The sequence below is a fragment of the Mus caroli genome, chromosome 10 (genome assembly GCF_900094665.2).
Source record: "Mus caroli chromosome 10, CAROLI_EIJ_v1.1, whole genome shotgun sequence".
Taxonomy (NCBI): Eukaryota; Metazoa; Chordata; class Mammalia; order Rodentia; family Muridae; genus Mus; species Mus caroli.
In genome coordinates this window covers 53,914,665-53,938,403 of record NC_034579.1, presented here as the reverse complement: position 1 = coordinate 53,938,403, position 23,739 = coordinate 53,914,665, and the positions used below count along the sequence as shown (strand labels likewise).

General features: G+C 45.3%; 1 protein-coding gene across 1 annotated transcript; it reads left to right on the top strand.

The window, feature by feature from the left end:
- The first annotated feature begins 4,962 nt into the window (after positions 1-4,962).
- Oit3 (oncoprotein induced transcript 3) lies at positions 4,963-23,739 on the top strand. Its single transcript, XM_021174469.2, has 9 exons — positions 4,963-5,130; positions 7,841-8,215; positions 8,943-9,050; positions 11,223-11,345; positions 16,092-16,214; positions 17,441-17,601; positions 18,775-19,190; positions 21,712-21,811; positions 23,068-23,739. The coding sequence occupies exons 1-9, from the start codon at positions 5,070-5,072 to the stop codon at positions 23,239-23,241; spliced, it is 1,641 nt and encodes a 546-aa protein (XP_021030128.1). The 5' UTR covers positions 4,963-5,069; the 3' UTR covers positions 23,242-23,739.

Genomic DNA, 23,739 nt, shown 5'->3' with positions numbered 1-23,739 from the left:
GGGGCAGAGAGGTAGAGGCAGAGGCAGAGGAAGAGGCAGGTGGATCTCTGTGAGTTCTAGACCAGCAAGTGCTACACAGTCAGAGCCTGTCTCAAAAAACAAAGCTGGAAAGATGGCTCAGCAGGTAAGAGCACCGACTGCTCTTCCAGAGGTCCTGAGTTCAATTTCCAGCAACCACATGGTGGCTCACAACCATCTGTAATGAGATCTGAAGCTTTCTTCTGGAGTGTCTGGAGACAGACGGTGTACACAAAAACATAAAGTAAACCTAAACAAACAAGACAACAACAACAAAAGACCCAGACAACAACAAAAATCAATCAAAGTAGATTTTGTAGAAATAACAATATCAAAGCAAACTTTCCTGCTAGAGCCTGTATGTCACTAATTCTTCCCAAACATAAATAGATATTATATTCCTAAGTTTTCAAAGCCAAGAGGTCAAGTGGCCTCTATAGCCAGTATAAAGCTGCAATGAAACTGGTGTCCTCGCCCTTTAATGTACAGGGAAGAAAACAAAATCACTTCTATGTCATTCTGCCTTGATTACCTGGTACTCCAGAAAGCTGCTCAAAGATAAATCAAAGTAAATATTCACTATTTCAGAAACTGAATCCAATTTATAATGATCACTAACTAAATAGGAAATTATCATGGGGAACCACATTGTCAAAGGCTGCATCTGACAAAAACAACAACACAACAACAACAACAACAACATAGTGTCTGGCTGCTCTGGTAAAGAGCCTGCAGAGCCATTGTCCTTCCCTGCAGCTTACAGAGCCTCGTGGGATACCTCTGAGGTAAGAGGAGTGTAAAGTAGGGAAGGGTGAAACTGTTTCGCCATTGACTGTATGCAACATTCTGTTCAACTTTGCCTGGGGGATTTTAGGCAAATGAAGGGCAAACTGTGGTTGAGCTTCTCCTGGTGGGAGGGCGGAGGGAAGGGGGAGCAGTTGTTCTTTCTGCAAATGCCTGTGCTGTCTGTAAGATGTGGGTGTAACATCTACCTTGGTGGAGGTTCATGGGAAATATGGAGACAATGGATGAGCTCTGTTACACGGTGCTTTACAAAGTATCCACTAAGTAGTAGATATCAGTTGAAAGCAAAGCTAAACAGAACGGCCATAAGACTCAGCGATTCCACTTCTAGGTATGTGTCAGAAAGAACCTGAGGATTCAGGTGACTGCATTATTCAGTTCAGCCAAAGGGCAGAAAAAAATGCCAAGTGGCCCTCAGCACGCTTCTACAGACAGAGTGGCGACAGATGGCTGGATGTGGCCGAGAAAGACGTAAGTTCTGACATGCTAGAACATGGATGAACTGTGACGATCACAAGCTAAATGGAAAAAAAGTCATTAAAATCATATGGTTCCACTTGTGTGAAATAGCTAATCAAATTCACAGAAGTATAAATGATAGTTTGCAGGGAGATTTTTATGTTAGGAATAGTTGTTGTATTTAAAGCTGCGAATTTTCACTAAAGACAGATTGGTCAGCGCCGATCTGTCACTGGGTGTGGCAATGCAGTTTGGCTGAGGGGACTTGCTGAGGCCAGCAGAGGGTCCTCAGAGAGGATCTGCACCTCCTAGAAGGTTGTGGAACTGAATGTTCTACCTCTGTGCACCCATTCTGTTGAGATGGTGGTCCAGATGAGCCATTGCTCTGGAGAAAGAACAGGAAGAGAGGAAAGGAAAGATCACAGGTAGGCTGTTGACTCCAGTGACATGTCCCAGCTATAGCTGTTTGTCTCTTTCTTAATTCATGTCTATGCATTTTATTTAATGACCCACTGAGTACTTTAAACAGGGGCCATCTGCATGACCATGGAGCTGCCCAAGAGAGCCTGGTGATGTCGGTGACGCCCCCTCTCCCAGAAGCTATCAGTAGCCAATAGTTCAGCAACAAGGGATAGGGTCTCATGAGCACCCGTGACAGATTGTTGACAGGGCCAGCCTTGTACAGGTCAGTGCTGGTAACCATGGTGGTTAAGTTCACGATTGGAATTGTCTTAAGTCTAGATGGCATGTTGAAGCCTGTCACCCTGTCTTCTAGCTCTCACACACTTCTTGCCCCCTCTTCCTCAATGTTCCCTGACCCTTACAGGAAAGTGACATAAATGTCACTGATTTTTTTTTCCCCAACACCACCCATCTTTCCTTTTCTTTCCCCTAATAAGTCACATACCATGTATGCCTTCCATAAACCACCTCTGGAGTCAATTCCTTGGGATCATACTGGATGTTAAGTTACCTGTTTTATATGTTCGCATTTGCATGTCATTTACATATTCTTTATAAGTGTGGCCCATGCTAAACAGGGCCCTCTCCTTCAAACATCTCTCTGCTCCTGTGTCTCAGCCCTTGGACTTCCCTCTTCAAGGCCACAGTTTCCTAGTCTTCTTTGCAGAGTCTCCTGCCAGTGACCACATATTAAGTGTTAACTTCCCACCATGCTCTATCTAACCTGGGGCGCACTTCCCTTGGGCAATCTCGCCCACTCCCCCAAATCCGGTACCATTTATATGTTGAAGGCTGTCCCAGTCTGGTTCTGAGGTCTCTCTAGAGCAGCAAGCTGGCTTCCTTTCCTCCCTGACTGTATTGTCCTATGTATGGTAAGTTTCTTCCCTGTCACCAGGGTATTTGGGGGCTTAAATCCTAAGGACACATACTTTAGGAGACTTGAAAATACAAACAAGTGCTAACAATGGGGGAGAAGGCACTAAATGATACAATAAAGAAGCAATTAACCAAATCTGAAACACAGAACACTCTATAAGCAGCTAGTTAGATGTCTGGCCAATAGTATAAAAGAGGCAGGATGGTGTAGAACGTTTAAGTGACACCTCAAAATGCAGTCTACAGTAAAAGTCTTGCTCAAGCCTGATTCAAACTAGCAATACAAATGAACGTTTGAAACTATTGGAAAAGCTAAACACAGATAGGACATCAGATGCCGAAGAATTATTCCTGCTTTCCATAACTGTAATAACAGCCTCGTGGTGACATAAATAAGAGAGATCACCTCTTTAGGGATGCACCGTGGAATGTGAACAAAATAAAATCAAAAATCAAGATGTCAGTGGGCTTCGCAGCTGGGTGTTCACCATCCTTCTGTCCTGTATATTTTTAAAGGCAGGTCAACTAAAAGGCAAAAAAACCAACAAGAGTGGGGGAGGGGTATCCTGGCATCCCAGGATTCTTGTTTATAGAACCAAAGGGCTATCTGGTGCAAGTCCTTGACTCCGGCAATCAATCTTGGCCACAAGCCTGGGTTTATCTCAGGCACACGTCAATTGTTTTTTCAAACACATATAAAGCACTGGAATGTCTTCTCAGGGACAGGAAACAGCGAGGCTTGTTTTTTGTTGTTGTTGATGTTGTTGTTGTTAAAAGCAACAGCAGCATTGCCCAGCTATGGGGTCCCACGTCATCCATCACTGCTGTCAAACTACAACTTAAGACTCTAGTGGTCAAGTTGCCTGGGTCCTAACGAGGAGAAAGAAAGAAAGTTAGATCCATGAGATTCCTTGTTTACCTGTAGCTCCTGCACATCCCACTTCTGTTTACCGTCACAATCTAGAAATTAGCAATCTAGTAATAAGCCCTAATAGTTCCTGGAAATGGAGCCCTTAGAAGAAAGAAGCCACAATCATTTGGGAAAAGTGCTTAAGACCAATTTTTTTTAAAATGTAAGGGCTGCCTTCCCCAAACATGCTTCTTGTCCCAGTTGCTAGAGATGTGGTTACTCAGAAAACAAACTCAGGTATGGAAGGGACAGAGGGGACGTGGGGATAAGCTCTGACTTTGAGGCTCTAAAAGTTGGATTGGGTGAGAGAATGTATTTCCCTCCGATCTATTTAAAATAGATCTTGACATATGTTTAGCCCACCCTGCTGATGGACCCCATTGCATTGCCTTTTTACCATAATTTCTGGTTCTGGGTGCCCACAGCCTAGAATACCAGAGACCTTTGACCCCCATGTCTGAAGCTACTACACCCAGGCCTGGTGACATCTAGTGAGCTGATCCCCATGGTCTTCCTCTTTGGTCTGGGATTTTGTTAATTAATGGGTAGTTCCAAATTTTGGGAAGTTCCTGCTATCATTTTAGTGTGAGAACTGGATAAATAAAAAACCCCTAAGGCCCCATGGAAAAGAAACTCAGCACGGAACCACCAGGCATCACTGCTGGGTTGGTAATGCCTGAGTGAAGGTTTGTCCCCTCAGAAACTCTGAGACTGGAGACCAGAATAAGGAAAACCTAGGAACTACTTCAAGAGAATACCAGCCCCTCCCAGGCCCCTCACTGTCTCCTGTGTGTGTGTGTGTGTGTGTGCCTGTGTGCATGTGTGGGTGTCTGGGTATGTGTTTTTCTGTGTGTCTGTGTATGTGTGTCCTGTGTCTATGTGTGTCTCTGTGTGTGAGCGTTTGTGTCTATGTATGTACATATGTATGTCTATATATATGTCTCTCTGTGTGTATGTGTGTATTTCTGGTGTTTCTCTGTGTTTATGTGTGTGTGTGTGTGTGTGTGTGTGTGCTCTGGACCATCAGACTGAGACATTTCCCCAGTACCCAGTTCCAATGGTGTGGCTTGACTCGCTCTGGCTGAAGAAGGTTGCACAATGCCATGGCTGCCACATCAGGAAGTCAGTTCCTAGAAGTCACAAAACAAGATTTGACGTGAGGGGATGTCCCTAAGTGAGAGTTCCCTTCTGGATAAGATACTGAAGGCTCTGTTACAGGAGGTTCTTGGCGGGGTGGGGGCACACACAATAGGAGGATGAGGCATGGAGAGGGGTTTTTTGTTTCTTGTTTCCTCTAAAGACCCATATCAGTAAAATACTGCTGGGGAAGGTGAGGAGCAGGGCCTCTATCTGGAGTCAAGGCCAGAGCGTTATCCCACGCACCCTCTTCCGCTGTCCCACGAGGTCCCAGCCAGTGCTGATACAGATTTTCTTCCTAAGAGTCCAGAGGGATATTCTCTCCTGAGTGCTTGAAAGAACAACGGAGAACTGTTGTTACACCGTGAATCTTCTATCCACTCCTGGCAGCTGGATCAGAACGATGCCTCTGTTCCTGCTGCTCACCTGCCTCTCCAGCACAGTCACCTTGGTGTCACCTGCGGGTAAGTCTCGTGTCAAGAATTTGGCACAATGTACTTTTGTGTTGCTGTTTGCTTTTGGGTACCAAATGTTAAGAACCAGATGACAGGGTCTTAAATACAGCCCTATGGTTGTGTAAAAAAAACAAAAACAAAAACAAAACAAAAAAACAAAAACAGTCATTCAACCTACACGGATATATACCCAGAGAATTTTTGTTTCATGTTCCTTTAGCTTCCTGCCTGAGTGGCTAGGACTTCCAAGGACCTTTTTTCTCTAAAACCCTCCTATGAGCTAAGGGGTTATGGGAGTATGTGTGAAAAGAAATTAGATCTCTTCCTAGGGTAAGGACTTTAGAGTTCCAACTTTAAGAATGGAAACAATATTTTGTTTCTTTTAGAAATGAGAACAGAGCTTTTTCCTTAATGAGTAAAAGGGAGCAAATGTTCTGTCCCCATGAAGGGTGCAGACCTGGATAAAACAGGTATTAAATTTGACCTTTAGAAATACGAGTGACTTTTTGCACAGACCAAGCAACTCTCAAGCTGTTTTTCTCAGGCTTGGCATAAAACTTGCCAACGAGGATCCTTCTGGGTGTTTCTGTGTAGCTCAGTGTGTGACTGGCTTAGATTAGTTTCTCTGCAGTTACTTGGGCCACACTGACACCTTTAAGTATACACATATACATATATACATATGTATATATGTATATATATACATACACATACATATACACATATATATTTACATATGTACACACACACACACAAACACAAAGTTTGAATCCAGGCAATAGTGGCACAACCTTTAATCCCAGCACTCAGGAGGCAGAGGCAGGTGGATTTCTGTGAGTTTGAGGCCAGCTTGGTCTACAGAGTGAGTCTCGACAGGACAGCCAGGGCTACACAGAGAAACCATGTCTTGAAAAACAGAAACCAAGCAACAACAACAAACAACAACAGATTGAACCCTGAGGAGATATGCGTATTACAATATCCTGGATGGGATCCTGGGACAGGGGACATTGTAGATAGAAACTAAAACAATGTGAATGACCACAGGCTTGAGATAATAATAATCAATGGTGCTTCTCAGTGCTTGGAACCCAGGAAAGAAGAGGTGGGCAGGGAGAAGCAGGGGACAGGACAGGGAGCTTCTAGACACAGCAAAGGCACAAGGGCTGCAAAAACTGTGACTTGGACAGTGTACAGGGCCTCCCAGGTACACCAGCCTCCAGGATAACAAGATAGGGACACAAATACGTCTGCTCAGGTCCCGTGGTTGGTCTTTGTATAAGACCCAAGCTCCTAAGTGTTCTGCTGAGCCACTGAGCTTTCTAGCAAGGAGGGAGACTTTGAGAGAAACATACAGGGTGTTCTCTTGCAAGACGCTGAGGACTGTCTGAGCTAACTAGGATCAATTTCTATAATGCCACACTCTTGCCTCTACACTGAGAGCAAAAAGACGATTTGACACCAAATGGGGATTTTAAAAGAGGGTGGAAGAATGTAATGTCAGCAAATATCCAGCAACTATGTTTGTGTAACATCTCATATAGGGTCAATCTCTTCTTCACGCCACCGTTCCTCTACAACAGGAGGGCAACTGAACTTTCCAACAGTCTAAGAAATGACCTTTAACTTTAAGGAAAACTTTAGAAATCATGGAATAGTCATTACAGGAGTTGCTGTCAATGCCATGAATGGTTGAGAGTCTAACATTTCTTGTAAAATTAGAGACAGGGAGATGAGTGAAATATTTCTATGAAGTTATAATCATCTGTGAAATTGTTCTGGAAGCCCTGCTTGGCTGGAGAGCCATAGTCAGAGGGGTGGAGGAGACTGCCCCCTAGGAGCAGGGAGGGAATCTGAGGACATCCCTTCAGGAAGCACTGAATTGTCAGCTGGCACTCTGCTGGGGCAGCTCAGAGGCATTTTAAAGACTTTGGAAGGAACTCACAAAACTTGAAGAGAAGGTGGCACAAGCAAGAATTTACAATCTTACAAATGTCATTTCCAGAAAGCACAGTGTCCTGAACACTTTTTGCCCCAGACCGTCAAGTTATTTCCCGCCTGCTCTTGCCAAGCTGCAGAGTATTTCAAAGCAACTGGCCGTGTGCCTCGGGCCTTTCCCTTTCTGTGGAATGAGCTTTCCACATTCTTTATTCAGTCAGACTTCATACTGAGGCAAGACCTGACTGCCACTTTTGCAAAGGTAACTCAAGGCCTTCCTCCTTTTTTACACACACACACACACACACACACACACACACACAAAACTCTCCCCGCCCTCAGGGATCATAGGCTGATATTGATCCGGGAGGGCAAGGGGAACAGAGATGAACACAGCCTTTGAGTACCTACAATGAATGACAATGCCCTGCAGACAGGGGCATGGAGGTATGTGTGAACGGTTTGAATTCCCCAGACAAAATCAGAGAAGGAGGAGCCCTGCCAATGAAGGGAGTCCTCCATTACGTGTCAAGTCTCAGAAGACTTTGATCTTGATTAGCAGAATTTCCCCACAACACACACACACCACCACCACCACCACCACCACACCACATCATCACATCACATCACATCACATCACATCACATCACATCACATCACATCACATCCACACACTTTTTGTTTGACAAATCAAAATGCAAGAGCGAGGTGGATGTAGCCAGTCATTGGCACTGTGATCTGAAACATCACCGGGTATCTCTGGGTCCTCTTTCACCCCCAGCCCTAGATCCTTGTTCCGCTTACATCAGTCTGAACGAGCCCTGGAGGAACACTGACCACCAGTTTGACGAGTCCCAGAATCAACCTCTTTGCGACAACCATATGAATGGGGAGTGGTATCGCTTCACGGGGATGGCAGGAGATGCCATGCCTACCTTCTGCATACCAGAAAATCACTGTGGGACCCATGCTCCTGTCTGGCTCAATGGCAGCCACCCCCTAGAAGAGGATGGCATTGTGCAACGCCAGGCCTGTGCCAGCTTCAAAGGAAACTGCTGTCTGTGGAACGCCACGGTGGAAGTCAAGGCCTGCCCCAGAGGCTACTACGTGTATCGGCTGGCCAGGCCCAGCGTCTGCTTCCATGTCTACTGTGGCCGTAAGTACCCGCCTGTGCTCCCTTCCCTCCCCAGGAAGCCCACAGATGGAGTTAAAGAGAAAGGCACCGTATGAAAGCCAGTTAGTTAGTGTGGTGCTTATTTCTTCATTAAAAGAAAAGAAATTAAAACATTACAAGATTAGAAGTGATGGATTTTCACCTTCCTGAGTATGGAAGAGCCCTCAGTAATCTACCTGTGTAGAGATGACCAATGGGTGAACAGATAGATGCCCAGAAATCCACACGGTAGCTTTGTGCTTGCTTTCGATGCTTTTTAGGCATGATATATAACGGGAAGATGCAACTTAGTGTCAATAATACTTAGAAGTGAATTACCACATCACCAATGCCATCAAAATCTGGGGACTTTGTAAACACCTTTAAACAGTAAAGCTCAAACCCAGGGCCCATAGAAGCTGGTGTTCCCAGCTCCTGTGCATACTCTGGAGAGACCACAGCTGAGCATGACCTAGCTCGTATGCACTAATGTGTTTAGTTTGCTGAAGTCCTCTGGTCACCATGGGCCTGAGATCTGTAGCTGCAAACTGGTTATCTGAATGGACCAAACTGCCCATGAGCAGCTGGTCTCACTCCATTGATGATACATTCCCTGAGCCATGAGAAATGTCAGGAACTTGTGGCCCACGCCGGCATTCATGAGACAACTCAAAAGACAGGGTCCTCTGAGCCTCGCCACTCACAGAAGGTAACTGTTGTCCTTCCATAGATTTCTATGACATCTGTGATGAGGATTGTCACGGCAACTGCCTGGATACCACCGAGTGTGCGTGCTCTCCAGGAACCTCGCTGGGCCCAGATGGGCAGACTTGCTTTGGTAAGAACTAGTCACAGGGCAGAAATGGTCCCTCGGGATCGATGAGACATCCCAGTGAATCTCTGAGCATTTGCAATTGAGCTTGTCTTTGTTGCTCACAACTACAGCACAGCACAAGCTCATGGTGTGATCAGGGACAGTTTGGAACCACACAGTCTGCTCTTATAAAGCCATTGAGAGTGGCCAGTGTCCCCGAGGGTCCAACTCTTCAGTTGACTAGATTTTAATATAAACACCTTTTGATCCAGCCATTGGCAAACCAAAAAATGCTTGGGACAACTCGAATGACAGAAATTTGTCTGTTTTTACGAACCGTAAATACAGATTAAATGTTTCTGCTGAGAACTGGCCTCCATTAAGGTGTGCTTACTCTGTAGCTCTAGCTCTGAGGAAGCTGAGGCAGAAGCATGGTGAATTCAAGACCATCCTGAGCTACATAGGCAAGACTCTGACTCAAAAAGCAAACCCAGAAAATCTGATATCCAAATTGAGATGCACTATCGGGTCATTTCAACGTCGTTTCAAGGGCCCAGTGCACAGTGACACATAGCTGAGACCCCAGCACTTGGAAGATGGAAAGGGAAGATCAGGAGTACAAGGCCAGCCTCTTCTGCATAGTGCTTCTAGGCTCGCCTGGGCTACATGAGACTCTCATCTTATCTACTGTTGTTTACCGTTTTGTCTTTCTACTGCAAGCTCTAAACATTGGCTTCCCTTACTTAGTTCATTTTTTCCCTTTGGATTTTTTTTTTCTCTTTAAAAAAATGCTTGTATGGCTCTTGGTTTATTCTTTTATCACCAGTTGTCTTAGTCAGGGTTTCTATTCCTGCACAAACATCATGACCAAGAAGCAAGTTGGGGAGGAAAGGGTTTATTCGGCTTACACTTCCATGCTGCTGTTCATCACCAAAGGAAGTCAGGACTGGAACTCAGACAGGTCAGGGAGCAGGAGCTGATACAGAGGCCATGGAGGGATGTTCTTTACTGGCTTGCCTCCCCTGGCTTGCTCAGCCTACTCTCTTATAGAACCCAAGACTACCAGCCCAGGGATGGTCCCACCCACAAGGGGCCTTTCCCCCTTGATCACTAATTGAGAAAATGCCTTACAGTTGGATCTCATGGAGGCATTTCCTCAACTGAAGCTCCTTTCTCTGTGATAACTCCAGCTGTGTCAAGTTGACACAAAAGTAGCCAGTACACCAGTCAAAGCCTCTACAACGTGCCTATTCGTTTCCATTGTGAGCTGTCTGCAGTGATTTGTGCCACGCCCTCACCCGGCATTAGGGGCTTTCTGTGGTTCTCTACCCACCCGTCTCGCCTCCTCCAAGGATGCCCTGCTCCAGAGCAGGTTTCCAAGTGTGCCTGTAAGTCAGGACCAATTGCACATCAGTTTCTCAACTGGAGATTGACATCCCAAGTGGGAGGCGAACATCTATGTTTCAGCCGTTGCAGTGCACTGACCTGGGGTTCCTCTATTGGCACATGAGGGTGGTTTGTCATGCAATAACAGAGGACTATTTTCACACAGTGTTTTGCTAGATAGTTCCTTCTGCCCCTTAAGCTCTTTCTGTGCTTTAAAACAAAGTAAAATCGATGACCTTGCACTGAACAATTTTTTCATGAACTTATTGGAGAAAGAGGACTTCATAAAAACAAATAAATAAGTGTACCTAGCACACGAGAGGAACCTCATCCTCCCCGCCCCCCCCCCCCGTGGCCTTCCCCTTATTACATTTATGTATTTATTGTGCATGAGTTCCCATGTGCCATGCCACACATGTGGAGGTTACAGAACAACTTCCAGATGTCAGTTCTCATCTTCTTCTGCCTTGTGTGTTCCACCCAAACTCAGGCTGTCCGGGTTAGCAGAAAGTGCCTTTCTCTGCTGAGCCATCTTGCCAGCCCCATAGCTCTACTCTAAAGAATAGCATCTCACAAGTACTCGGACACCTTCTGCTTGGAGAGGACAGATGAACAGAAGAGGACAGATGAGCTAACAGCTAATTAGGGAGGGACAAGGCCCATAGACCGGACCACGCTGGCTCATGCACAATGGGGCACCGGGCTATCCAACAGCATCTTGGAAGACACAGAACGGGGATTCTGTTCAGGAGCTGGGGCAGGGTAAGGTTGCTCAATGGTGTTGGCAGTGATGTGGTTTCTCTTCTACAGACGAAAATGAATGCGAGCACAACAACGGTGGCTGCAGCGAGATCTGCGTGAACCTCAAAAACTCACACCGCTGCGCATGCGGGGTCGGCCGCGTGCTCAGGAGCGACGGGAAGACTTGCGAAGGTGAGACTGGGTGAGGAGGGGATGCAAACCCAGCATCCAAAGGGAGCCACTGGCTTGTTCTTTGACTTTTGGGAAGCTGGCTTGGCGGTAGCGGAAAATAACACTTTGTCAGCCTAAGGAAATGACTACAGGGCACTGGCGGTGCTTAAGCTGTGGACAGAATTCAAGATCGAAGGGTGCGGGGGTTGCAAGAATTAGAACGTTGTGGGGAAACTGAAGAGGAATAATATCCACTTTCTCAAACTTAAATGTGTCCACAAATCCCATAGGATCTTGTTAAAGTGCAGAGGTAACTATGTTGCTAACTAATGTCTAGGTGCCAGCTACTGCTGGCCAGAAGCTGACAGTGGCATGCAGCAGCCCAGGTTCTCAACCTTCCTGGGTCTGAGACTGGGATCCCCACCCCAACCCCCACAAGGCCACTTCTAGTGGGGAAATCTGCTTCAACACGCTGGGATGAGACCTCAGAATTTACAATTTTAATAAATTCTATAGGTGATTCTTACTGGCTTAGAAAATTGAGAAAACACTAGGATAGAGGTGGTGGCAGCCCACGCCTTTCATTCTAACATTCCAGAGACAGAGGCAGGCGGATTTCTGTGAGTTCGAGGCCGTCCTGGTCTACAGAGAGAGTTCCAGGACAGCCAGGGCTACACAGAGAAACCCTGTCTTACAAAACAAAACAAACAAAAAAGACAGACAACTTGAGAAACTTTTTTTACATTGATTTATTTTTTCTTTGTTTTGGGGAAGATTAATTATTTTGAAGATAAACTTATCTACTTAAAATTTTTATTTGTATGAGCGCTTTGCCTGCATGTATGGACACGTAGCACATGAGTGACTGGTGTCCACAGCGGTTAGGAAACTGGAGTTACTGATGGTTGTGAGCCACTGTGTTGGTGCTGGGAGAGTTGAACCCAGGTCTTCTGGGAAGAGAGCTAGGGCTCTTAGCCCCTCAGCTGCTCCCTGACCCCATTAACTACTTTTAATAACAGGGTTGCTATGCGCATGGTTTAGTAACCAAAGCCTTACTGATGTATTGCAAGGAATTGAAATGAAAGTATCTATTGTTACTCTATTACCTTTTAGTTGATGTAACGTTTCACATTTTTATGGGTAATGATTCAGTAATCTGCTACTGTTCCCTGGGACTCAGACCATGTCCTAGCCACAGCTAGGGCCAGTGTTAGGACAACTCACACCTGCTTTCACAAGTCTAAGTTGCCCTAACACCCCTGAGAGCCTGCCATGGACAGGTAAATAGCATGGCTGTTATTATTTACAAAGGCTATATGATTGCCCATCAGTACCATTAAACCTGTTTATTAATAGTTACAATCTATAATATATAAGAGTTCATTTTCTTTTTGTCACATTCAAAATAATAAGATACCATCCCAAAGAGAAAAATTTATGAGTAGTGTCCTACAAAGTTTGCATTATTAATTCAGAGAACATTAACTGGAGTATTACATTGCTGTCCTTATAAAGAGACTAAATTATTTTGAATTTTATTGAATAATGATAATGTCAGGAGTCCTCCCTAAATCTTAATAATTTTATGTAATAATTTCAACATATTTGAATATTAATAAAATATTTCATGAAGAACAGTTGTAATTATTCATGAACACATTATTGAGACTATTATGGTTAATATTCATATAATCTTAAAACCTAATAACCATAACTGAAAAATATTTAGCAAATAATAAAAATTTTATGTGTCTGTCTGAGCAATACTTTAAGAATAGTGTTTCTATTTATAACATTTAACTTTTATTGAAAGGCTAAATGTATTTGTTTCTTTAGTGTGGCTATTAAATGGTTATAGCTTTTTAAAAATTAATTATACTTTTGAATTTTTAAGTAAATTTTAATGGTTTATTATATAAATAGGAAAATAGGGAAGAGTAAAAAAAATGTAAATGACCCCCAGTCATTCAGGGCTAGAAGTTTCTGCCCTGAACATTTCTTTCCACTGTCCCGAGGGGCTTAAATCCTTTAAGGCAATTTGGATTTTTTGGGGGGGGGGAGGCTTTTTTTTGTTTGTTTTGCATTTTTGACCTGAAAATGCCCAGTGTACTTAGTTAGGGTTACCGCTTCATCTTACAGATATTGAAATTGCAACTTAGAGAAATAAACTGACTTAGGAAAGGTCATTTTGAAGGTGGCGGGCAGCAGAGTGTATGCTGAGCCAGGTGAAGCCCTGGGGGTGACCTCGCACTGAAAGAGAAGTCTTCTGTTAGAAGGAAAAAAACCTTTAATGTGGATTTGAACACCTTTTTTTTTTTTTTTTTTTTTTTTAATTGTTTTTTTTTTTTTTTTTTTTTTTTTTTGAGACGGTGTCTCACAATATAGCCTTGGTCGACCTGGAGCTTGGTATATAGGCCAGGCTGGCCTAGAAATCACAGAGATCCGCCTGCCTCTGCTTCCAGTGTGCTGGAAATAAAGGCATGCATATCACATCCCGGTGATTTTAACACTTCATAGCATAGTAGCAAATTTTTATATTTTCTTCCACATTATTATCTATAATCTCAACTATTTCAAAAATCCACAAACTGCATATATCCTTTAAAAATAGATGGCATGGCTTTTCACAGTGATACAACCTGTGAAGACACTGTTGACAGCGATATTTGTCACTGCTGGCCTGGACACACAGGTGTCCTGTGTCAGACAGACATAAATGAATGGAGTAGCAACCCCTGCCAATTTGTAGGGGGCCAGGGGATGAGGTGTGTGCCAAGCCATCCCACAGGGATCAATAGGGACACCCTGCAGGCCTGCCTTTCTCCTTCAACTTCCTTGGAGCCTCAGGCTATGTTTGTATCTGTTAGCCTGGATTCACAGACTCGAGCCTAGCATGACTGTCCTCTGAGAGGCTCCACCCAGCAGCTGACCAGAAACAGAGGCAGAAACCAACAACCAAACACTAGACAGAGTTTGGGAAATCTTGTGGCAGAATTGGGGGAAGAATTGAGGAACCAGGAAGGAATAGGGACTCCATAGAAAAACAATAGAGTCAACGTACCTGGACCCTTGGGGGCTCACAGAGACTAAACCACCAACCAAAGAGCATCTAAGGGCTGGATCTACCTCCCTTTCCCCTGACTCCCACACATATGTAGCAGATGTGCAGCTTGGCCTACATGCAGGTCGCCCAACGACTGAAGTATGGACTTGCCCTGACTCTGTTTGCCTGCCTTTGGATACTGCTCCCCTAACTGAGCTGCCTTGCCTGGCCTCAGTGGGATAGGATATGCTTAGTCCTGCAGAGACTTGAGGTGCCATGGTGGGTTTGTATGGGGGTGGGGCTCCTCATTCTCAAAGGAATGGGAGGAGGATGGGCCTTATGAAGGGGGAACTGGGAGGAGAGAGAGGGGCTGTAAGCAGGATGTAAATTAATTAATTAATGGAAAAATATGGCTTGTCTAGGGCTGGTAAGATGTCGAAGCAGGTAAGGGTTTGCCACCAAACCTGAGGATCTGAGTTTGATCCCTGGGACCCACAAGCTAGAGGGAGAAAACTGAGCCCACAAGTTGTCCTCGGACCTCCACACACTGTGGCTTTGCTATACACACACACACACACACACACACACTGTCTTTGCTATACACACACAAGCTGTCACTGTTCTATACACACATGGTTGCATACACACATACACACACACACACACACACTACATAAATTCTTTTAATTGTTATAGGTGGGCTTCTAAGCAGGTAATGAAGATTAATTCATTACAACTTTAGTCGCTTCCATTGCCCAAGTACTGATACACCACAGCAACTTACTGATGACCCACTAACCTGTCTTTCCTAAGCACCCTTAGGCATCAGCTTCCATCGCTCCCTGAGCATGTCAGATAATCTGAAACATTTCCTTCCGTCTTCTTAGAAAAGAGCACAAAACTGTGGCATAAAGACCAGTCTGTAAATACTGTGTGGACCATCCAGAATCCATCAGAAGTACCCAGTTCTGCCCTTGTAGTGAAAAATAAATAAATAAAATAACCATAGACCGCCATGATCTGCAAACAGTCATGCCTGTGCGTGCTAATAGACCTTCCTTTAGACACCGTGTAGCAGATTGGGATCTGACAGCCCTCAACCTAAAAGATAAGTCCAAGTCCCACAAAAGTCATTTTGGGGATTAAGGTTATGGTCATTGACATGCTAGAGCAGGGGCAGAACCTGGGGCCTTGGGAATGGTAGGCAAACACTGTAACTGAGCTATTTCTCCAGCCCCGTAGCCTACACAAGACTTTTTATATCTGGTGCTCTTATTCCTAGAGAGTCTAGGAGAGGGGCCAATGACCCAACTGCTCTGCAGCAACTCTGACCCAGCCAGCAGGTCCAGAACTTTTACTCAATCCCTTTTCAGCCATCAATAGGTCTCTAAAATTTTAATTTATGTGTACATATATTACAACAGTTAAGCAATGGCTTTGAGCCTTATACATATTTATGACCTCATTCTAATCATGAGAAAACTAGAAAGACACTCTACAAATGTCCGGAGAGCTTCAGTAGCTGTTGCTGAGGACGGTGTATTACTCTTGGCAGTCATAACATTTAGTGAACATTTTTGTGGGTTTGCCTAGTCACCGGTTACCACATTAGAGCACAGGAGACTGTGTCATGAGTTAAGAATAATCTCTGGTGACTAATGCTGAGATTTCCGCAGAAGCGGGTTACAGGACGGGACTCTTATCTTTGCCACTTCCCTCTGCAGACATCGAAGGTTGTCACAACAACAACGGTGGCTGCAGCCATTCCTGCCTTGGGTCTGAGAAGGGCTATCAGTGTGACTGTCCCCGGGGCTTGGTGCTGTCTGAAGATAATCACACTTGCCAAGGTAGGGCAAGGGTTGAATCCCTTCTGATTCACAGGAGGTCCCTCCCTCCCACCTTTGCCTTCCCTCCTTCCAGACTGTAAGATTCTTATCTTTCAGAACACTGTCCCTCTGAGCACCAAGTGTCCCCTGAGTCAGCAGACAGGAATGGTTCAACAGAGAATCCTCTCTCCCTTCCCCTCCCCCCTTCAGGGTGTGCCGGTAATCCCAGCACTTGGGTGATGGAGGCTAGAACCCTGCCTAAGAAAGCAAAGTCAACTGGAGCTACCCAGTCAGACCTTGTCTCATAAACAGACAGGAGTGGGGAAAGCTCTCTCTTTTTAAAGTCCAGAAAAGCTACCTTTCCTTTGCTGATTGCCTGAGTTGGTCTCTGATTTCTACAGCCAACAGTGCAACTGCTACTCGGTTAGAAGTATTGACTTATTCAGCAGGATTCCAGGAGCCAAGCCTAGCTTGAATAATGATGAATGGCGAATTCTTCCCCAACATCAATAGTGTCCTGAGAACTGTTCCCCAGTTCTTGGTGTCTGGGCTATTCATCCCATCACCCAGCAAACACAGACTGAGCACCAGTGTCTGATTTCTTTGTACGTCTCGATGCTGAGATGTATGCTCACAGATGGGAACTCTGACAGTACCTAGTGTCCTTCAGGGTGTTTGCAGGGTGAGAGAACATAGACTTAGGAAGGCCACAGAAAAGTGACCTCCTCTTCTTCATATTAAGTTAAAGTGGAATTTATAGTTTGAGTTTGCAGTTGACTGAGTAGCTCAAGGACAATTGGGAAGGCTTCCAGAGTGCGGGAACACTGTTTATGCCTGTTTAATGGGGCAGTAACTAACGTCAAAACACAGCAGCTCTGCTGTGCCATTTAGTCCTATGTCAGTGGTGTCTTTCCTGTGCTGCCAATGAATTGTGTGGGCGCTAAAGTCCATCCTTAGGATGTCTCATCCCATGGAGTCATGCCAGCCACCCTTTGGACAGGCGTTTGTTGAGCAGAGGCTTAACCACACCATTCCCTGCCTCAAATCAATATGATTTGAGGGGCATCATTGACCAGCGTCTTGGGAATTAGGGATCCTGGCTGTATTCATTGACTTGCTTCAAGCTGTTTCCTGAAGAAAAGAGCCAAGAGTGCAGGTTGCACGGAGGAGAAAGCATTCCCTTAGAAGCCTCCTTAGCTTCCCCACAAGCCAGGTTTTCTGTTCTAACAGAACCCCTTTACACACAGTCCCCGTGTTGTGCAAGTCCAGCGCCATTGAAGTGAGTGTCCCCCGGGAGCTGGTTGGAGGCCTGGAGCTCTTCCTGACCAACACCTCCTGCCGAGGAGTGTCCAATGGCACCCACATCAACATCGTCTTCTCCCTCAAGACCTGCGGCACCGTGGTTGACGTAGGTTCCCTGGCAGACACTTAGGGAGTGACCAAAGCTACTTAGGGAGGTATTGGACAGAGGGTATATGGAGAGATAGGTCCACACAAGAGAACTGAGCTCAAGACATCTTCTGCCCTGAGCCATGGTCCTGGAACAGTGAGGTGTAGGATGACTAATTCTGCCACCGCTGTTCATACACAGCCCTGAGACACCTGAATGCAAGGTATTTTCCCACATCAATCCCAGGAGTACCAAGAGGCAGGATTGACGACAGCCTGTAGTCAATTAGTTGGAGGCTAAGGATGAAGTGGGCTAAGGAGTTGGTGGATCATTTTAGGACAGGTGAATGAGTCCAGACATTAATCCAGGCTGAGGTAAAAAGGCTTATGTTTTTCTTATCTAAACATGCTCACACCCCCATTCTGAAGCCCCAGAGGGGAATATGGAAAAAGTTCCTGCCTGTTAGGACACATACACAGTCCTGAGATGATATAAAATGTAAATAAGAGCTGGGCTGTCTGACACACAACAGACACGGACTCTAGGAGTCCAGGAAAGGGCTATGGCTTGAATGTGGGTAGAACTGTGTGTGATACACACAAGCCAAGAGGCAACGGATCTTTTTGATGGGCAGAGCAGCCTGCCCTGCTTCCAAAGGCCTGACTTGTGTGCTAGGGAGGGACAGCAGGTTTGAGTCCACAAAAACTGGATGAAGCTAGTTGCTCTGACCACATAGTGTGCAAGATGGATGATATACAGAGGACTGGATACAGGTCAGCGCAGAGGCCTTAGTAAATCATTTGTTTATGAGTGCTGATAAAAGAATCCTAGGGCTAATTATGGGTGAGATACAGGGTATCTATGGAGGAATAGGGGTTCCTCATTTAGGCAAGCAGTGTGTATTGTTTCTATGGATAACCTGATGGAATAGCCCCATAACTGACTGGTACCACTTCCTGTTGGTTGAGCAGAAACAGTTCTGGGGTATATAGCTGAAATGCCTCTGTACTGGTGTGGGTGCAGGTTCGGGATGAATCCGCGGCTAGCTTAGCTGCAGCAGGATCTGCATGTGGCACTGCCTCTTGTGAGGGCCAGAGCTTGGCATTCACTGATTGTTTGGAGAATGTTAAGGTGAGGAGAGAAGTAACTAGAAACAATCTCACAATCTCTCTTCACCCCTGACTGGCACAGGTGGTGAATGACAAAATTGTTGCCAGCAACATCGTGACGGGTCTGCCCAAGCAGACCCCTGGGAGCAGCGGGGACATCATCATTCGGACCAGCAAACTGCTGATCCCGGTGACCTGCGAGTTCCCACGACTGTACACCATCTCGGAAGGATACGTGCCCAACCTGCGCAATGCCCCATTGGAAATCAGGAGCCGAAACCATGGCATCTTCCCCTTCACACTGGAGATTTTCAAGGACCGTGAATTCGAGGAACCGTACCGGGAGACTCTGCCCACACTCAAGCTTCGCGACTCACTCTACTTTGGCATTGAGCCCTTGGTGCATGTGAGCGGCCTGGAGAGCTTGGTAGAGAGCTGCTTTGCCACACCCACTGCAAAGATGGATGAAATCCTCAAGTACTACCTGATCCAGGACGGGTAAGTGCAGCGCTGTCTTGGCGTGTGTGTGTGTGTGTGTGTGTGTTGTGTGTGTTGTGATATATATAATATATAATGTTATGTATAATTATATATATATAATTATATATATATTATGTATAATTATAATAATATAATGTGTATAATATATACAATATATAAATAACATATATTTATATGTAATTATATATAAATAATACAATATCATATATAATTATTATATATTTTATATATAATATTATATACATAAATTGTGTATATATATATACATATATAAGCAAATTTGAGGTACCATTGAATTTGGTCATAAAACAGTAAATAGTTTTTCACTTGAGACACCTGTGGAATACCTAAGAAGAAGCTCGATGGGTCACTTGAAATGTGTGCCAGTCTCCAGAACACAGTCAGAACTACACAGAACAGAGAATTGTCCACATATCGCTAAGAGCAGGATTCATAACCCTGCTCAGAGGAAAAAGCTATGTGTCAGGAGTCACAACAGAGTAAGGCTGTGGGAAGACACCGAAACAGCTTGTGTGGACTCCTCTTTCAAGAAGTTTGATACTGGCGTGCTAGGAATATGGCTCAGCAGGTGAAATGCCTGCCCCAAGAGAGAAGACAGGACTTCAAATTCCTGGCACCCAGGAGCCCACTCACCCAGTTAAACAATCTATCTAATCTATGAGCTCCAGGGTCAGTGAGAGACCCTGCCTCAAAAACTAAGGTGGACAGCGACAGAGGAAGACATTGCCCTGTGACTTTACAGATGCACATATGAACCCACATATACACATGCACATACCCATATGAACCCACATATACACATGCACATACCCATGTGAACCCACATATACACATGCACATACCCATGTGAACCCACATATACACATGCACATACCCACATGAACCCACATATACACATGCACATACCCACGTGAACCCACATATACACATGCACATACCCACGTGAACCCACATATACACATGCACATACCCATATGAATCCACATATACACATGCACATAACCATATGAACCCACATATACACATGCACATACCCTTATGAGCACAAGAAGACCTCATACAGGCATAGACATAGAAATAAGAAATGAATCGGGAAGGATTGAAAAGGGAAGAACCTCTTGGTCGATGCTGGAGGAAACAATATGGAGACTTCTGTGGAATGGCCGAGAGGCCCTAGATTGGGTTTGTAGGTGTGTGTTGGCATTAGCGAACCTAAACACTCCCCTAGTTCATATCAAGATCTCTTTCTTCCTTGGCCTAAATGGCAGCTGGGACATAGCTCAGGCAGACAGGAACTTCAGTCTTCTAGATGGGGGAGAGGCATGGCGTGTGTTGGGAACATTCCTTGGCCTTTGGTCCTTCCCTCCCCTTGCTGCCCCGTTCCCTTGGAAGTTTCTAGTTCTCTCCAGCTTCTTGCTCCTCCTCCCCCCATCCCCCCAGCTCTCTTTTCCCCTCACAGCTCTCAGCACCCTGAACAATGGTTTCTGACCCTTAATGTGACAAGGTCAGCTTAGAAGTCATTTCTTATATTTGCCAGAGACGAGTCAGCTGCTGTCTCGTGCTGGGAAGTCTGCTTACGTACTTGTTATTTAAACTCTGGGTAAAAGACTGTCACCTTCTGTCTAGATAGTTCAAAAGAAGCTCTGCTGTTTCTACCTTGACCCTTAGTACATATAAAATAGAAAAATACATCTGTGCATATGTACATATATGTCTGTGTGTGACTCTGTGTGCACACATGCATGTACATGCAAGAAGATATAAAATAAGTTAGAACGGATCAAATCACACAAAGAGGGCCCTTAGCTTCTTAGGAGAAAATGTGCATTCATATCCAAGCCTCAGTGTGTCAGTTAATAAGTCCTTTCCCCAGTTCATCATGACAGGCACCTCATAGCAATGTGCCAAACTGAACTAAGATTAAGACCACAGACTCTGTGAAATGGCAGCTTGCTGTTATGTTTGGGAAAAGAGAGATGAAACCATCTGAGGCCACTTGTCACCTGAGAAGCTTAAATGTATGTGCACAGATGGGTCCTTCACCTCTGTACTCCCTCTGGGGGATTGTGTCCCTCCTATGTCCAGGAAGTAAGTGTTAAAACCAAGGAAGAGCCTTCTCAGACCAACAACTATACTAACCTAGATTTTTATGACATGTCACAGACAGAAAGACAAGCTTACTAGCCAATAGTCTCTCTGAAGAGCACATCTCAGTGCTTCTAATTACGTAGAGCCTTTATCCAAGCCAGGATGCTGTTTTCTCTGGGGTCCCATGAATGGAGGATAGGGCAGACATCCTACTTAGCCCTGCCCGATGAGGTCTGACGATGCCTTTGCCAGGAGAGGAAGCTATTGACTCTTGCTTCTCACAAGGCTGGCATGCAGCCTAGCACACTCCACCTACTTCACCTCTCCTTGGGCCAAATGCCTTGGCTGGGAGTGTACGCTGCCTCTGTGGAAGCCATCAGGTCTGACACGCTGTCTATCCTACTTTTAGCTGTGTTTCCGATGACTCAGTAAAGCAGTACTCATCCAGGGACCACCTAGCAAAGCACTTCCAAGCCCCGGTCTTCAAGTTTGTGGGCAAAGACCACAAGGTAAGCTGGACGCCTTTGTCCCATAACCCCGTGCCTGAGCCTTCCTTCGTATTGCCCCGGTGCACTGACATTTTAAGAGCCTGTGGTTAGCTTGTGCACAACCTCTGGGAGATTATAGTTAAACTGGCCATTGAGAAACTCAGGGTTCACACAAATTACAATTGCCTGCCCCTCACCACACCCACATAAAGTGGCTGTGCACAAGGAATATCATAGGACCATAATTTGGAATCTTTGTGGGCAGATTAGTGTAAAACGCCAGTGATGCCGTCAGTTCAACAAAGGATTTAGACAGGAATCTCATGGAAAGACAGCCCAGGAATGGGAAGAGAGTAGAACCCAGAATGCTAATCATAGGACATAACTTCGTAATAGGGAGTGTCCTACATGGAATGTATGGGGAACTACAGATTACGAGGCCTTCTAAGCCATAGGCACTGAACAACAACAGCATACATTGATATATATTTTTAAATTAAGCTACCTGGCAGTATGCCACAATCATTAACTTCGCACATGGTTTTTGTCTAAATACACTTTTGGCAATCTCACAGAAACAGATTATGTTTTAGAGCGTGCTCTTAAGAGGGCAAAAGGGGAGCCTCAAATAAACACAGCCAAGGGGCCACACTATCAGTTTAATGGACCATTAAGCAGTCTTTAAAATTATGAACATGAGAAAAGCAGGGGTGAAGAAAGTGTCCTAACAGGGTACAGGAGGGTCAAGCTGACAAGAGGCTGTCTATCCCAAGAGGCTGTGGGTGACAAGATGGATCCCTTTTGCTGCTGTTGGCAGTATTGAAACACAGCTCAGGTCAAGCTTCACAGAGCAGGGTTCTTTCCTATAACGCCTCTAAGTGAGCTAGCTTTGCAGCCATTTGTTATTCCAAAACTCCAGCTGAGTAACTGATCCTGGCCTAGCAGACCCTTCTGAAAAAGACTTCTTTATGAGCACTGGGCCCCAGAACCCCTCCCAGTCCAGAGGACTGAAATGCTAAGGCACAGGACACTGCTCCCCTAAAGGCTCTTCAGCGTATCAGAGTTATAGTGCTAGCTTTTGAGGTCACCCATGTGTCTCTGTTCCTTGTGGCCACATTCTTAATGTGTGGACTGGGCAATTTCCTTATTCTAAGCCTTGGTTTCCTATCCATAAATACAAGATTGTCATTGTCTAGTTGGTGCTTATGAACTGAGAGGTACTGTGTTGACTCTCTGCTGTCGCCTACAGTGACAGTTGACTGTCCTTATCCCTTCAGGAGGTATTTCTACACTGCCGCGTCCTTGTATGTGGGGTGCTGGATGAGCGTTCCCGCTGTGCCCAAGGGTGCCACCGAAGAGTACGTCGTGAGGTGGGTGAGGACGAGGACTCTGCTGGGCTGCAGAGCCAGACACTGACAGGCGGCCCCATCGCCATCGACTGGGAGGACTAGTTCCTGCTTCGTCACTTCCAGCCGTCCTCCCCTCTAGAACAACTTCCTGTGTCCTCAGAGACATCAGAGAACCTCCTAAGACAGCTGGCTTCTTTAAATCATGTACTGTGAGTTTAGATAACCCCACCCCATGAAAGGACTGGCTGGCTGGTTTTGTCCCTGGGTTCGTCCAAATCACGGCACTGCTGGCCTGTGTGGCCTAGGTGGGCCTTAGCTTCTGGACTCAAAGATTTGCGTTTCTCCTCAGGGAAGGACACCTCCCTCATTCTCCCTGTTCCTTTCTTACAACGAAATACCTCGTTTGTGGTGTAACAGGGCCACTAATGTAAGGAGCTGGGAATGTCATTCCAAGTCAAAACCCTAAAATAATGAATGACTAAGAGCATAACTCATGATCTCCTAGATATCTAATAATTGTGACCTAAAATCTCAACCCCAGTATAGAGTATTTAAAGGGGATTTGAAAGCCTATTAATAAAATAATGTGTAACAGGAAAC